The sequence below is a fragment of the Mustela nivalis genome (assembly GCF_964662115.1).
Source record: "Mustela nivalis genome assembly, chromosome: 11".
In the NCBI taxonomy this organism is placed as follows: domain Eukaryota; kingdom Metazoa; phylum Chordata; class Mammalia; order Carnivora; family Mustelidae; genus Mustela; species Mustela nivalis.
Genome location: NC_139030.1, coordinates 86,168,375 through 86,186,235, shown reverse-complemented (window position 1 = coordinate 86,186,235; position 17,861 = coordinate 86,168,375). Strand labels below are relative to the sequence as shown.

The 17,861-nt window shown below is 38.4% G+C and overlaps 1 protein-coding gene across 8 annotated transcripts in view; it reads right to left on the bottom strand.

The window, feature by feature from the left end:
- Positions 1-17,861, bottom strand: part of USP37 (ubiquitin specific peptidase 37) — an 85,615-nt gene that overhangs the window by 9,997 nt on the left and 57,757 nt on the right. For all 8 annotated transcript variants that reach the window (XM_082691470.1, XM_082691475.1, XM_082691469.1 and 5 more), the window contains 4 exons: positions 16,557-16,698; positions 13,569-13,824; positions 2,897-3,063; positions 114-174 (listed from right to left, as the gene is read on the bottom strand). In XM_082691470.1, coding sequence (XP_082547596.1) covers positions 114-174; positions 2,897-3,063; positions 13,569-13,824; positions 16,557-16,698 — 626 coding nt within the window. The remainder of the gene's footprint in view (positions 1-113; positions 175-2,896; positions 3,064-13,568; positions 13,825-16,556; positions 16,699-17,861) is intronic.

Below are 17,861 nucleotides of genomic sequence, written 5' to 3'. Positions count from 1 at the left end.
TAACCCCCCAAACACTTTAAAAAAATGAAATCATTAAAAATAATATTCCACATGCTTTTCTGAGTGTGATACATTTCACCATTAAAATAATGTAATTAAAATAATTTCCACACCTTGAAGACTTAACTCTGTTGCTCTTTTCAGGTCATCATCTTCTTTCTGTTCCCAAGCTTCCTAAAGGGATAAGAACACAACTAAGGTTTTAAAAGGTATTGAATAAACTTGTTTAAGGAGTATAAAACGAGCTGTTCTGCAAGTATTTTCTAATAATGTTTTCCATAACCTAATGAATGTTTGGAATATGACCTTTTGAGGGGTGTGGAGAAATTCTCTGCTTTTTTTCAATGCTGCCCTCTAAAACATAATCTTGGGGGTTAAAAAGGCTTACATGCCATCTTCTCTAGTCAGTGACATTTGACTTGTTAACCAAAAGCCACTCACTGAGACGCTGTGATGTAATTCCCGTTCTCCTTCCATGCCTGAAATACCCAGCACACAGCAGGATCTACTTGGCAAATGGCTCTGTTTTCTTTCCTCTAATTTATAGCCTTTGCTAGTTTTCATGGTGTAAACACTCCCACTACGTATGGCCAGTCTGAAGCTATGGAAGGGATGCTAAGCGCGCAGCTGGGAGGTGGCGAGTATGCCTGAGCTGATGGCGAGTGGGCTCCAGCACGACACTGGCCCCGAGTCTGGGACAGTATGACAAACAGAATTTCCACAAGAACATTATTCAAAAACTTCTATATTGTTCTTGCTAAAAAAAACCTAACAGGCAAAACAGCACAAAACAAAAACAAAAAAAACACACAAGATACATACTAGATACATGGTGAAAACGAAATGAATTCGTTGTCTGTGGGCTGTTATTTCTCTAATACATCTGAGGTTGTCTTAGGAAAACAAGTACCTTTGAAAATGTCTCAAATGGATGACTAATTGTGAAAATACGGAAATGTTGACTGTAAAAAAATTTTCCCTCTTATCTGCAGAGAGAATGTAATTTACAAACTTCATGCACAAATGAAGAAACAATGTAATTTAAGCAGAATATTTTTCTCAAGTCTAGACTTGTTTTTAAAGTTACTTAAGTATATAAGCTCAGAATAAACTATTCTGCCTTAAAGTCCTGGGAGTAAGAACATTGTATTCAAAAAAGAAACAGATATTCTCTAAGAAGAAATGATTAAATTTATCCAGCTCTCAAGTCTATGTGGAAACCCAGGTGGTGAAAGAGTCTTCCAGCTGTTAACAGAATGATGCAGGTACACAACTAAAGAAACCTCATCTTATATTTCTCAGCTGTGGAAATAGGTTTATAAGATAGTTTTAACTGGGTCAGCTGACAAAAAAAATAGGATCCCCGTCTTTTGTATATGAAGAAGAGGGGTGCTGAATTTTCTCTTTTCTCCACTATAAGAAACTATTGTTAAGAAATCAGACCTTGGTCTTTTAGACTAAAAATAAATTTTCTAAAACAAATGATCACTATCCATTACTTATAAAATGGGTGACATGAATGCAACTTGATGGCCAGGAGGCTAGGGAGGTACTTCTTGTAAATAAAAGGATACAGAACAGCTGGTTCTGAAATCATTTTAAAGCAGCAGTTCTCAACCTTGACTGAACACTAGAATCACTGCGGAAAGTTTTAAAAAATGAGGGAAGCAATAAGGAGGGAGGGGAGAGAGGGAGAGACAAAGGAAGCAAGAAGGAAGGAAGAAAGGGAGGGACAGAGGAGTGAGGAGAAAGAAAAAAAGGGAAGGAAATCTAGATGCCCAGACCACATCCTAGGATCAATTCTATCAGAATTCCTGAAGGGAAGAACCACCCAGGCATCAGTATTTTTTAAAGCTTCCCAGATGATATTAATGTGTAGTTAAGGTTGAACCCCACTGTTCTAGACAAATTAGATTTTTAAAAAAGATTTTATTTTTAAGTAATCTTTACATCCAACAAGGGGCTCAAACTCACATCTCCAAGATCAAGAGTCACATGTTCCACCAACTAAGCCAGGCAGGGGTCCTAAGTCAAAAGCGATTTCTTGACCTGATTATTTGTAAACATTAAAAATGTGTGTTTATTCTAAGGAGTTCTAGTAAACTTTTCCTATTAACATGACTTGCATTACATTGGATTAGACAACCGTGAAGACATCACCTTTCAGTCAGATAAGATACTTCAGGCAACTGCAATGGTTGCAACCAGCCAGGTCTGGCAAATATAAGCATGAAGAACTAAATGTTTCAGAATAGGTTATTATATGGGGTGCACAGGTGGCTCCGGTAGAGCGTGCGACTCGATCTCAGGGTTTTGAGTTAGTGCCCCATTTTGGGTGTAGAAACTACTTACAAATAAAATCTTATGAAAAATAGATTACTGTATAAGAAAAGATAAATGTTAGTCAATGGCTGAAATATGAAATTTCAGATAATATTCCTGAGAATTTCATTTTCAAATAATTCACAGGAAAGGACTCACATTGTGAGAAAGTGCTGAAAACACTTCAATGCCTTAAAATATTAGTGACAAAACCATGGTGGTACGCTGGCTGTTTCTATAGCTTGCAAAAACAAACTTGGACTGGGGAATGATCTCTATTAACCCACCTTGCTTTTAGCCAGGAATGAACTATAGTAATGGGAGGTCATCAACAATACATTTTATTGCATTTGGATTTTCAAACAAAACCCACAAAAACCAAAAGAACTATCCCTGTTTCTATTTCACACCCAAGGCAAAGCTCCAAACAAAGTTTGTTTTGATGTATCAATGATTTACTGTATGTAAATCACCTGGAATAATGCTTGACACAGTAAGTGCTTAATACACATTAGCTGTTGTTATTCCTGGGGAAGACAGGTACGGAGAAAACAGCAGTATAATCATCTCTTACTTGCTCTTGAAGGCTCTGAGCCAGTGCCTGCTGAAGCTCCTGCTCTTCCCTTTCACGCTCCATATCATACTGCTGGAGCCAATCGACCTCTCCTTGAGATCCTTCTGGAGTTTTGTTTTCTTTATTCTCATCACAGTCTTTGGTTATCTCAGTAAAACTGGCAGAATCTGAGGAAGCAGAACAGGACATCACTGGGAAAGCCTGGCTAATAAACTGAAATCTCTGGACTACAGTGACATCTACTGTTCAGAGAGTAATTTACCTGAGCCTCATACATAACTTGCTTAAGACACATGACTTATCTTACTACATCTGATTCATGGTTTCTCAGTCTCAGCACTACTGACATTCTGTTTGAGGGGGCTGTTGCATGCACGGCAGAATGTTTGGCAACATCCTGGCCTCTATCTACGAGATGCCAGTAGCACCCCCGTCCCCGAGTAGTGAGAACCAAAAATGACAGACACTGTCAAATGTTCCTTGGGGGACAAAACTGTTCTTGGATGAGGATCACTGATCTACAGCAATGGTTCTGAAATTTAACCTATCAGAAGCATTATCGTTTAAGGATGGAGAGAATGAATAGCCATATTCACAGCCAGTCATAAATGTCATATGACCAAGTACTAGGAACAAAGTATTGTTTAGAGTAAATGAAATAATTATTAGGCTACAATGATTACATTAATACTGAGATTTTTTCCATCATTAAACTGTATGTCAAAAGAGTGCATATATATATTTTTTAAAGATTTTATTTATTTATTTGACAGACAGAGATCACAAGTAGACAGAGAGGCAGACAGAGAGAGGAAGGGAAGCAGGCTCCCCGCTGAGCAGAGAGCCCGACGTGGGGCTCGATCCCAGGACCCTGGGATCACGACCCGAGCCGAAGGCAGAGGCTTTAACCCACTGAGCCACCCAGGCGCCCCAAGAGTGCATATTTTCACATTAATAATCAAATAAGCCTTGTATGTATTCTAAAGCAAAAAAGCTACATGAAATATGTAATAAACACCTTATGTACTGCACAAATATAGGACACAGTATATATGTTTAAAACATTCTTCCAAGGAGGTAAGAAAAAAATTAATCTTTCATTTCTTCTTGTTCCTTCTCAATCTCTAGAACACAGCTAGCTAGGATAAACAGTATAGTCATGATTTTGTTTTGGTGAAACAGATTTTGTTCTGTAAGACGAGCAACATTTCCTTATAATTTTAATACAGATAAGAGTGGATAGATATGGGCTTTCTCTTTCTCTAATACTTCACAGAAGCAAAAATTCTCATCTTAATAAGGAAATTCTCATAAAAAGAATTTAATTTATCAACAAGAATTACCTTTACAGATTCATTTTATATGGACTGCTTTAAAATCAGTATATGCTTGGGGTGCCTGGATGGCTCAGTCAGTTAAACACTGGACTCTTGATTTCGGCTCAGGTCATGATCTCAGGGTCTTGAGATTAAGCCCCACATTGAGCTCAACACTGGGCGGGGAGCCTGCCTAGGATTCTCTCTCCCTCTCTTCCCTCACTTGTACTCTAAAATAAATAAATTATGAAAAAAAATTAATAAAATTAAAAATAAAAATAAGTATGTAAGTAAATAAAATCAGTTTATGTGCTTTACCTGCTCTAATACTGCATTTTAACTACTTAAATGATGGACACTTTTCCACAGCACAGACTATAAAGTCTGAAGATTATAGCATTTCTCTTTTTTTTTTTAAAAGATTTTGTCAGAGAGAGCGTGCACACAAGCAGGGGGAACTGCAGGAGAGGCAGAGGGAGAAGCAGGCTCCGCAATGGGCAAGGAGCCCAACAGGGGACCTATGGTCCTGAGGTCATGACCTAAGCTGAAGTCAGACACCTAACTAACAGAGCTTCCCAGGCATCCCTGAAATTTATAGCATCTTAATTTTAGACTCTAAGTAAGTAGTTCATCATTTTTAAATTATATTGAATTGCTGACTGAATATTTACCATTAAAACCAACTCTGAATACTCATTAAAAGAGAAAAACCCTCCCTCAGGATATATTAAGGGTAAGAGCAATATGATCCCAATTTAAAAAAAATAATATAGAAGATGTCAGTAATTTCTTCGTTCCTCCATTCTTAGAGCAACAGTCATTTCTATAGTCTGGAAGGGACAGCTCTGAAGTCTATTTGACCCTGCCTGTCCCTCTGGCCTTAGCTTACTGCCCCAGGAATGGATATTTGAGTCAACCAATCAGATTGTTTCTGGAAATCTGGAACTGAGGCATTCAAAGTTAGCTGATGTTGAACATTTCAAGTGGAAGAAAGATCTAGGAGTTAAGGCTGCTATTTTAGGGCCAAGAAAAATATTACTTTTATTACCAAAATATATGCAATTAAAAAAAGGTGACAGAGGTAGAATTTTTCTTAATAATTCTCAGCATTCCATTTATCAATGTGCCCCCACACAATCCTAAATTATACTATCCATGTGACAGAGAACCAATCAGGAATGTTTCCATTAAAACAAAAAGACTTTATTTATGTGTGTGTGTGTGTGTGTGAGAGAGAGAGAGAGAGAGAGAGAACACGAGAGAACACAAGCAGGGGAGAGGGGTAGAGGGAGAAGCAGACTCCCCGCGGAGCAGGGAGCCCAATGCGGGGATCGGGGCTCCATCCCAGGACTCCAGGAACATGACCTGAGGTGAAGGCAGACACTTAACCAACTGAGTCACTCAGCACCCCAAGGAAGTTTACTTTGAGATAAACAAGACAGATTTATCTTCAGAACAAGATTATCAGATGTATACAAACATTACTTAAGATCTATGGGAACAAATATAACCATGGGATAATGACACAGCTTTAATACTGGATAGAAGGGAAACCATGTGTTAAAACTCAACATTCTTACACTGAATACAGATTATCTGCCTCTTCCCCTAACCCAAATGAAACCTCCTTTCCTACAGTCTTTATTTCAGTGAATGGGATCACTGCACACTTTTTTTTTTTTTTTAAAGATTTTATTTATTTGACAGACAGAAATCACAAGTAGGCAGAGAGGCAGGCAGAGAGAGAGGAGGAAGCAGGCTCCCCGCTGAACAGAGAGCCCGATGCGAGGCTCGATCCCAGAACCCTGGGATCATGACCTGAGCCGAAGGCAGAGGCTTTAATCCACTGAGCCACCCAGGCGCCCCTACAAATACAAATCTTTATCAAATACTTATTTGCTTAAAAATATGCAATAATTTCCTAATGCTTTTGAAATTAAGTCCAAACTTCTAAACATGTCTTCAGGCCACATAAAAGCTAGAGCATACATGTCTTTCTTTTGCTTTTCTTCCTCAACACCACGCTCCAACTGTGCAGATCATTCTGAATTTTTTTTTGTTGTGCACTAATTTGCCAGTCTTTCTCACATCTGGGCCTTTGCAAACACTCTTCCTTCTAGTGTCTGGAGATAGCGAAACCTTACCTGGCCAGTCTTCCTGCCCCTCCTGAGTTGATTCACAAGACAATCTGTTGGGCCCCAAATATTTACTATGCATTGGGCAGTGTTGTAGAAGGTGAGGATATAATGATAATTAAAGGAAGATGGCCCTTGTCCTCAAGGAGTTTAAGTACAAAGGCTCTGAGATGAGAAAGAACTTAGCATATTTTGAGGGACAGAGAGAGACAAAGCCACTATGGCTAAGCAGAGTGAAAGAGGGGGAGAGTGGACATAGGTCATGTTGTTTGAGGGGCTGTCACATGCACTGCAGAATGTTTGGTAACATCCTGGCCTCTATCTACTAGATGCCAGTAGCACCCCTCTTCCCGAGTAGTGAGAACCAAAAATGACAGACATTGTTAAATGTTCCCTGGAGGACAAAAATGGCTTTGGATGAGAATCACTGATCTACTGCAATGGTTCTGAAACTTAACCAATCAGGAGCATTATCGTTAAGGATGGAAAAGAATGAATAGCCATATTCACAGCCAGTCATAATGTCACATCCAAGAAGCTTGGATGAAGTGTAGTGGCAAGTCAAATAAACTTTAAGCAGAACAATAGTGTGATTTATGCTTGAAAAAGATTACTGTGGCTGCTTTGTTCATCAAAGAAGGTCTGGAGGGACCTGGGTGGCTCAGATGGTTAAACATCTGCCTTCAGCTTAAGTCATGATCTCCAGTTCCTGGGATCAAGCCCTACGTAGGGCTCCTACCTCAACAGGGACTCTGCTTCTCCCTCTCCCTGCCTATGCTCTCTCAAAGGAATAAATGATATCTTAAAAAAAAAGGTCTGTAGCAGGGCAAGAATGGCAGAAGAGGCGTTAGGAATCATTTATAGTGGCCCAGGTGAGAGACAGAAGACTAGAATTGTAGCTATGAAGATAATAAATGGGTGGATTTAGGACCTATTTTGTAGGTACATCTGACCAGATGGACTGAATGTAAGGTGTGAAGTAAAACAGAAAAAGTTAAGGGAGATGTGTTTTTTGGCTTGAGTAAATGGATTTATGATGGTACCATTTGGGGACATAGGGAAGGCGTATTTGGCTGGAGAGTGGAGAATTAGTCAAGTGGACTAATTTTCAAGTAGGCATCTCAATAAAAAAATTTAAAGCTCAGGAGAGAGATCTGGATTAGAGGTACGAATTTAGTTATGTGAGGCTGTGGTAAAACACAAAATCACTCAGGGAGAAGCTTCAGCAGAGAAGATAGCTAAGGTTGTCCTGGAAATACTCCAACAATGAGAGTTCTGAGGCAGGGAGGGCCGGATAACCGAAGTGGGTAGCTGGCTTAGTAGGAAGAAAACCCCTGCCAAGTGTGGTATCATGGAAGCTCAGAGAAAAAAAGCTTATAAAAGTTTTAAATGTTAAGAAGGGAGTGGTGAATTATGTGAAATACTACTAATGTAAACTTGACAAAAACCACTTCAGTGGAGTGATAGGGAAGAAAACCTACTTGGAGAGGGCTGACAAGAGAATGGGGAGTTGCTGAGAAAACAAAGAGAATGAATAAAACAGCCTTTCAATATTTTGCTGTGAGCAAAGAAAGGGGGCAGTAGCAGTAGGGGAACGGAAGGTCACAAGAGGGTTTTTTAAAGATGGCTTTTTGTTTTTTTAAAAGATTTTATTTATTTATTTGACAGAGAGAAATCACAAGTAGTCGGAGAGGCAGGCAGAGAGAGAGAGAGGGAAGCAGGCTCCCCGCTGAGCAGAGCCCGATGCGGGACTCGATCCCAGGACCCTGAGATCATGACCTGAGCCGAAGGCAGCGGCTTAACACACTGAGCCACCCAGGCGCCCTGAAGATGGGGTCTTAATCACTTTAAAATTAAGGCAGACAAAGGGTGCCCGGGTCCGGGATCAGGCTCTCTGCTCAGCCCGGAACCTGCTTCTCCCCTCCCCCTCTGCCTGCTTCTCTGCCTAATTGTGATCTCTCTCTCTCTCTCTCTGTATCAAATAAATTAAAAAAACCTTTTTTTTTTTTTTTAAATTAAGGCGGACAAGAATTATTTATTTATTTATTAGAGAGCGAGAAAGAGACAGTGAGAGAGGAAACAAAGCAGGGGGAGTGAGAGAGGGTGAAGTGGGCTTCCCACCAAGCAGGGAGCTCCATGCAGGACTCAATCCCAGAACCCTGGGATCATGACCTGAGCCTAAAACAGACACTTAACAACTAAGCCACCCAGGTACCCCAGACAAGAATAACTTAAAAGAGAGGGAAGACCAGATGCAGGAAAGAGTAAAATTTCAAGAGAAAAGGTCTTTAGATGGTACAGTGGGTGAAATTCTGAATATGAACAGAGGGACTGGCCTTATATAAGAGCCAGGATAGTTACTCCAAAACAAAAGTAAAGGCAGAGTTTTCATCTGACTACATCTCTCTTCTTTGAAAAGTACACAGCTTAGCTATAAAGCTAGAGTGTGTGTGGAAAGAGAAATGGAGATTTGAGGAAGACATAACAGAGAATGAGAAAAGAAATTTACTAAAGAAGTATGACAGAACTGACTAGTCACATTTAGTGCCCACTTAAGAGTGCAGTCATGAATAAGAGGGAAGTCTATTCAGCACGAAATTGTGATTTTCTCCAGTAATCTTCAGCTGCTTGGGAGTAGGTATGGCATACAAAACTAGTTGAGCTGGGAGCTAGGCTGTGTCAGGTGACTGTGACAAGGAAGGAGAGGAGAGTACCAAGATCAGCCCACAGGATGGGAAAGTGACAACAAGAGGTGATCAACAACAAAAAAGAAAAATTTTTTTTTTTTTTAAAGTAGGCTCCACACCCAGCATGGAGCCCAACATGGGGCCTGAACTCACAAGCCTGAGATCAACAAGATCAAGAGTCATACACAAGTCTGAGCCAAGATCAAGAGTCATACACTTAACTGACTGAGCCACCCAGGCAGCCCCCGACTGGAAATTTTAATGAGATCAAATTATCACTGAAAACAGAACATAACACTAAGTAAGCTGGAAGGAGAGAAGGATATATGAAATCAAGATTTCTTTTTTTTTCCTTTTCTTTTTTTTTTTAAATATTTAATTTATTTACTTGATAGGGAGAGATCACAAGCAGGCAGAGAGGCAGGCAGAGAGAGAGGGAAGAAGCAGGCTCCCCGCTGAGCAGAGAGCCTGATGCAGGGCTCGATCGCAGGACCTGGGATCATGACCCGAGGCGAAGGCAGAGGCTTTAACCCACTGAGCCACCCAGGCGCCCCTGAAATCAAGATTTCAAAGGCAGTACAATTACTAATGAAGACAAAGTCAAGGGGATCAGTTCTCAAACTACCATGCATCAGAATCATTTGGAACCAAAACACCAAACGCTGACTCTTATATCCAGAGTTTCTTATTCAGTAATTCTGGGGTGGGGCCACAGATGCATTTCCAGCAAGTTCCCACATGATACTGATGATCTAGGGATATACTATGAGAACGACTAATTTAGGATAGGACTTCTGTCAGTGATCAAGATGGGGTAGGAAAAAAGATTTAGAATTAAGATCAGGAATTAAGAAACCAGGCTGTTGAAAGGACCATTTATGAAGATGCTGAATGCCCTAAGAATGTTGATAAGAGAGAACGAAAGGTAAAAAACAGCTATAGAAAGAGAAAATAGGAGGCAAAGTTTGAGGTCTTATACTTCAAGGAGCTGGGATTTTTGCAGGATAAAAGTAGACCAAAGGGTTGGAAATGGCATAGGGCAACAAGGAGAAAACCTATCCCACTTCTAGGCTCTGAATTATCAGGGTATGGGGGAAAAAACAACTTATACTTAAAGAACAGTAGGGCAATCCATAATGGGAGTCTTTCAAAGAAAAACTGGCCTTGACTAAATACTAACGGGACCTAACAACTAAATGCAGTGGGTAAGTTTGGGTGTACACACACACGTACACACACACACACACACACACACACGAATGAGACAATTGGGGAAATGCATATGGACTTCGTACTAGAATTATATATGGAAACACTGTTAGTATTGTTAGGGGCAGTAGCTGTTATATAGGAAAATTTCCATGTATTTGGAGATTCAGGTTGAAGTGTTTTAGGGTGAAATATGATACTTGCAATTTCAAACAGTTGCTTTAAAAAAGAAAAGTGCATGTGTCCATGGGTGTAGTCTGCAAAGATGGCTTCCAATGAACTACAAAGTATTGTTGTCGGTATTTGTACTCTTGTGTAGTCACCCAAGAGTGAATCTGGGTAGATTCTCACTGTGAGTGGTTTAAGAACAAAATGTGGTGGAACTGATTCCCTGCTAAATCTCAGCCTAAATGTTACATTAAGGAGGCCAGGCAGCTTCATCCCCTTTTGTGCTCTGGAAGCCCTGAGCTAACATGTAAGAAGCTGGCCACCTTGCTGGAAAGATCATGTGGAGAGGGACGGGCCCTGAGATTACATGGAGATGAAAAGATGAAGAGAAGAGGGGGGAGGGAAAGAAAGAATGGGAAGGGTATCCAGCCACCCTAATGGCCCTGTCTAGCCAACATCACCAAGGTGCCTGGCTGAGCCATCTTGGATGTTACAACCTAGTCACAACCAGACAATCCAGAGTTACAAGAGATATTAAAATGTCTTAAGATACTAATTTTGGCTAACTGCCGTACAACTACATACATAGACACACGGTGAGAGGAGAAAGCAAATATGAAAAAATGTTTATTAATCAATCTACTTAATTTCTCTGTGGATTTGAACACTTTCAAAATAAAAGACTTACGGTGGATTTTGATATTTGATCATTCCTTGGTTTTACTGTCAATTTTTAAAAGTATGATAGTGGGATTGACGCTGTGTTTTCTAAAAAAGAGTTCTTTTAGAGACACCTGGGTGGCTCAATTGGTAAAGCATCTGCCTTCAGCTCTGGTCATGATCCCAGAGTCCTGGGATCAAGTCCTGTATCAGGCTCCCTCCTCAGCCCGCTTCTCCCTCTGCCTGCTGCTCCCCCTGCTTGTGGCCCCCACCTCTCTGACAAAAAAAAAAAAAAAAAAACAATAAAATCTTAAAAAAAAAGTTCTTTTAAAGATATTAAAATCTTTACTGATGAAATTATCTAATATCTGGGATTTATTCTAAATAATCTAGGGGATGGGGTGAAGAAGGAAGATGGGATATATATGAAAGAAGATTGTCTTGTTTATGATAATTATTGTTAAAGTGTTTTAGGGTAAAATATGGTATCTGCAATTTCAAACACTTGCTTTAAAAAAGAACATGATTGTTGATAACAGATGTAAGGGAGAAGATTCATTACACTCATCTCTCTACTTTTGTCCTTGCTCCATATTTCCTGTAAGTTAAAAAAAGAAATGTTGCAGCAGAAGCAATGTCTTTGGGTTTCAGTTACAGTAAGGTGAATGGAACAGTGATATTAAAGAAACAAGTAACAAAAGAAGGTGTGCATCCAATTGGGGAAGACAGTCACTAGAGAACAGGATTTTATTTAAAAAGGCTATAAAGTACTTACTAATAAGTTGTTCTCCCCAAAGCTGCTATATGGTTACAAGCTACCGTGGTTATTAATGATATTGATAACTCAGTGTTCTCCCCCACTGGCACAGAGAATCTAGAACTAACTATATGTAAAACTAACTTCCTTTGTTAATTTTAGGGAGATGTAGGACTGGGCAAAGATGTGAAAGGAAGAGCTGAAAGCAGGAATTACTGGCAAAAGGCAAAAGCACTAATGTTAACCAATGATATCTAAGGGCAGTGACTGTTAAGTTTAATAAGAGAAAGGGATGTCCTAAGGATACTTCCATCAAAAAGGGAGGAAAAAAAGGAATATCTATATCCAAAACCATCTGCTTTTTGCATCCAATTAGACTGAGGATATACTAATTCTTACCTTTACTTGCACAAAAAGTAATTCACAATTGATGAGGCCTAACCCCAAGAATACAGAAAATAGGGCGCCCGGGTGGCTCAGTGGGTTAAAGCCTCTGCCTTCGGCTCAGGTCATGATCCCAGGGTCCTGGGATCAAGCCCCACGTCGGGCTCTCTGCTCCACGGAAAGCCTGCTTCCTCCTCTCTCTTCCTGCCTACTTGTGATCTCTCTCTCTCTCTGTCAAATAAATAAATAAAATCTTAAAAAAAAAAGAATACAGAAAATAATTGTGATTTACTACTATTCTCTTCACCTCCCAAATTCTAGGCTTGACATACACATCAGCTACATAGACAAATAAACATACATATTAGGGATATCTGGAGAAGAATACTAGAATTGGTTATAGGAAGAGGTAGTAAAAGTTTTCTACCTAAAAAATCTTTAAATACCCACAGTGTACAAGGCAAGGAGGCTCTGTTTTTCCCATTGACAGATTGAAAAATAACAAAATATGAATAATTACCACAAAATAAATTTTTATCTGTATAGCACTTTACACTATATATGTATATAGGTGACCTAACATTCTACTCACAATCTTCTGAAGTACTTGGTGTACCCCGTATAGAGATAAGAAAATGGAGTACCAAAGAGGTTAAATCGCCTGTTTAGAAAATTCTATGGGCCGCTTGGGTGGCTCAGCTGGTTAGGCATCCAACTCTTGATTTCACCTTAGGTCGTGATCTCAGGGTTGTGAGATCAAGCCCAGCATCAGGGCCATGCTCAGTTTAGTCTGTCTGTCCCTCTCTGCCCCCTCTGCTCCTCCCCTTGCTCTCTCTCTAAAATGAATAAATAAAACCTTTAAAATAAATTCAGAAGTAGTCAGTGGTACAGCCAAGATGAGGGGCTTTAAACCTAACCTCTTAGTTCAGGGGTCTTTCTACCATTATTATAAAGGGATGAATCCAAAGGAGAATGGAGAACTTGAATTATTTTATACACTAAAACCTGGTACAAATTCAGATATAGAAAAATGAGGAAATAATTACAGATTTCTGAGAATAGTGGGGAAAAAAAAGTACCAAAAAATGACACATTTACTTAACTGCACAAAGGAATCCTAACTTTTCTTTTGATGTACACTTAAAGGGATACAGCATACTTTACCAACAGCCTCTGGAAACTACTCACAATATATACTTCTCATTTTTTAAAATGATTTTTTAAAAAAAGCATGAAAATATGATTAGTTCTATTACCTGGGTCCATATTACCTCCCATTATTTACAAGCCACTTGTCCTTATAAGGCTTCAGAACACAGTTGTGCCTTACCCGACGTTTATTTTCATTAAACCTACCGGGCTCTGTGACTGGTTTGGGCTTCTCAGTCTCTACAGGGTCTTGATTTTCAGGCATTTCTTGAATATCATCTTCTGCAAATCCGGTATCTGGGCTGCTGGTTGGTTTATCATCATCTTCATGACTCAGAGTTGGTGAAGCTTCTCTCTTACTCATCTCTAAAACAGCTGCTAGAAGCTCTTCTTCGCTCATTCCGTCAAATCCGGAGTTTTCCAATTCAGACTTATCAGGATCTACCCTACATGATTTTGAATCCTGAAAAAGAGAGTCACTTTTAGAGGAAACCTGATGGCCTGAGAGTATAGCAATCTTAGAGTTTAAAGTGAGTTTATTTATTTCTAAAATGTTTCCTCTCTTTGATGTTTTGAGTTGACAATAGCCAATATATGAACTCACTGGCAAGCCTAATTTTCTTCTAATAAATATATAGGGACACATGTTTATTGATCACAGTAAGTGTTAAGTAAAGGATTTGGGAAATACATAAAAAATAAAATAAATTCACTCAAAATCCATTACTCAGAGAGAATTATAGTAAGTATTTTTGGTGTATTTTCTTCCCGATATACGTGGGTCGCAATACAGACACTATCACCACACCTAGTATTTTTCTGTTTCTAAAAATTATTTTGTATTTTTAAATTTTTTACTTAAATTCGATTTAGTTAACATACAGTGTATTATTAGTTTCAGGGGTAGAATTCAGTGATTCATCAGTTGCATATAGCACCCAGTGTTCATAACATCAAGGGCTCTCCTTAATGTCCAATTACCCCATCCCCCCATTCACCTTCTCCAGTAACCCTGTTTGTTTCCTATCATTGAGTCTCTAGCAGTTTGCTCCCTGTTTTTATTATTTTATTTTCCTTGCCTTTCCTTATGGCCATCTGTCTTGTTTCTTAAATTTCACCATACAAGAGAAATCATATGGTATGTCTTTCTCTGAGTGACTTATTTCACTTATCAAGATACTCTCTCTTTCTATCCACATTGTTATGAATGGCAAGATTTCACTCTTTTGATGGCTGAGTAATATTCCATTGTATGTATATACCACATTTTCTTTACCCATTCATCCATTGATGGGCATCTGGGCACTTTCCATAATTTGGCTATTGTGGACACTGTTGCTATAAACACTGGGGTGCATGTGCCCCTTCAAATCACTATGTTTGAATACTTTGGATAAATAGTAGTGGTAGTTCTATTTTTAACTTTTTTGAGGAACCTCCATAATGTTTTCCAGAATGGTCGCACCAGTCTGCATTCCCACCAACAGTGTAAAGGGGTTCCCCTTTCACCACATCTTCACCAACATCTACTGTTTCCTGAGTTGTTAACTTTAGCCATTCTGACTGTACACCTAATATTTTTTCCCTAATATTTCTATTTAAATGTTGAATCACCATGTTTTTCTTTTTTCCAAACAAATGAGAAAAATAAAAACATCAATATTATATAAATATTCAGAAGTTATTTTCTGACGAACTCTCTCTCGTTTCTGGGAGAACTTCTGACTTTCTACCATTTCTCACTCAAGGTGAACAGCCAAAAACTATCTTCAGCTTTGAAATAAGATGGGAAACAAGCCAATAAAAATTAACTACTAAATTGTTATCTTAACAAAAGGGAGATTTATAATCAGTCACATGAAATGATGCAAACTCCTAGGGAAGCTTGTATCTTCAAAGTATTAACTATCATTATGTGTCAATATAGAGAATGATAAAGTTATGCCTTCTCACATTCATTATTTAAACCTCTACATTACCTGCTTGACTGCTGATGTAAAATGTTTACTACAGTCCCCCATATATTAACAATTAGTATTAAATAAAGCAAATGATTACTTCAGGACCCACACGTAAAAGTAGCTCTGAAGATTAACAGGAGAAAGCAATTTACCTGTCACTGCTAAAGTCTCAATCATAGAAACAACCCAAGTGTCCATCAATGGATAAATAAAAATGTGGTATACATATACAATAGGATATTATCCTGCCACAAAAAAACAAAACCTTGCCATTTGCAACAAAATGGATGGACCTTGAAGGTATTAAGCTAAGTGAAATGAGTCAGATAGAAAAAGACAAATACCATATAATCTTGCTCACATGTGGAGTCTAACAAAACAAAACACAAAACCCCACCAAGCTCACAGATGTAGAGAACAAACTGCTGGTAGTTAGGGGTGGAAGCCTGTGTGTGTGTGTGTGTGTGAGAGAGAGAGAGAGAGAGAGAGAGAGACCGACACAGACAAACAGACAGAAATGGGAAAAGCAGGCCAACCTCCAGTTATAAAATAAATAAGTCACAAGGATGAGGATGTAATGTACAGAATTAAACTACTGTTAATATTTTATTGCAGATTTGAAAGTTGCTTAAGAGAACAGATCTTAGAAGTCCTTCCTACAAGAATTTTTTTTGCTAACTATGTATGGTAATGGGTATTAACTAGACTTACTGAAGTAATCTTCTTGCAAGACATAAAAATACTGAATCAATATACTGTACACCTGAAACTAAAATGTCAATTATACCTTAATAAAAAAAAAGTCCCAATGCATTTTTATTTTTTTTTAAAGATTTTATTTATTTTTTTAACAGAAACATAGCAAGAGAGGGAACACAGCAGGGGGAGTGGGAGAGGGAGAAGCAGGCTCCCTGCTGAGCAGAGAGCCCGATGCGGGGCTGGATCCCAGGACTCTGGGATCATGACCTAAGCCAAAGTCAGATACTTTATGACTAAGCCACCCAGACACCCCGTCCCAGTCCATTTTTTAAACAGACTGGTTTTGTAGTTACAGAAAGTATACTCTTTAAAAGTAGTGTTTCAACAGACCCATCCAGTTTATGAATTTATGATCTATACTATTTTATTAAGTTTGCTTAAAAAAAAGTTTGCCAATGTTCATTATAAAGGCATTTGTTTGGACAGTAAGAGCTATACAAATATTTGTCAAGTATTTTGATGAGAAATTACTTACTTTTTCCAGGTCTTCCGGCTGCTGTTCGCAGCCTGACATTTCACAGATTCTCTGGCTAAGGGCCACAGAGCGTTTCAGCTCATCCTCACTGTCTGAATCAAGGCATAAAGCCAAGGAGCTCTTGGATTTGAAGGGGAAATTCCTGTAATTTAAGAAAAAAACCCTCTATGAGTCTGATAAATTAACATTTGTCCTTGTTATTCCCTTGATGTGTGAGTACCAAAATAAAAAACTTTTCCATTATGGAAAATGACTTACAGAGAAAAAAAGATACAGCAAAAGTGGTGTATTTAAGCATTACCTTTGCCCCACTCCAAAACAGCCATGCTTTGAAAATTTGACAATTGTTACGCTATAATAAAATCCATCTGTAAACCAATCACTTTGTGCCTTTTTTCTTTTAATGATCAACCCCAAAGTTTTTGTTTTTATAAAGCAAGTTCTCTACTGAATGCATGCAGACATAGCAATGAATAAATGTTTTTGACAACACTGTGCATGAGGGCTAATTTTTGATCTTTTAAATTATGATCCATGTATTTTAAAATTAACAGTAACATTCCACTTATCCAATTATATGTAGGTCAGACTTCTGGCAACCTCTACTTTCCAGAACACAGGGATTCAAAAGTAAGAAAAAAGGCTTCTGAGGAAAGCAGTAGTTTCAAAGCCAATGTACTTTACTCTTTAGACAGGGACCCTTTCCTTCCTAGGAAATGGTGTATAAAATAACATAGCAAGTTCATCAAGAAATGAGAGCTAGGAAATGAGAGAGAATAACCACAAAAAGGGCAATAAAGAACTATGAAGTCATTTAATATAAACTGTTTTTTAAGAATTAAAAGCCTCAGAGGGCATTATCATAATAAAACACAGGGCAGTAAGTGACACTCATAATGCTGATTCTAAGTCATTAAAATATATTTAAATTACCTTCAGTGTTTTATTTAGGAATAGAAGGAATTCTGTAAGGTTACAGAGTATATAACCATCTAAAATGGCTAAGCATCTTAGAGATTAATGCTTAAAAAAGCAATATTAAGCTATGTAAAAATTTGTATGTGGAATACCAAATATCATTCTTCAGTGATACCAGATAAGTAAGGTGTTACTGCAATTGTCTTCTAAGTGAGCTGAAAATAAACTAAAAGAAAAAGTGGTAAAAGTCAAAGAGCACGAACTTCTTTGATGGAGGTTAACATAAATTCATATACTATACTAAAAAAAAAAAAAAAAAACTAAAATGGAAATTGGAAAAATGCAATTAATCTAAATGTAAAAACTGTAAATAAACATATAGAATGA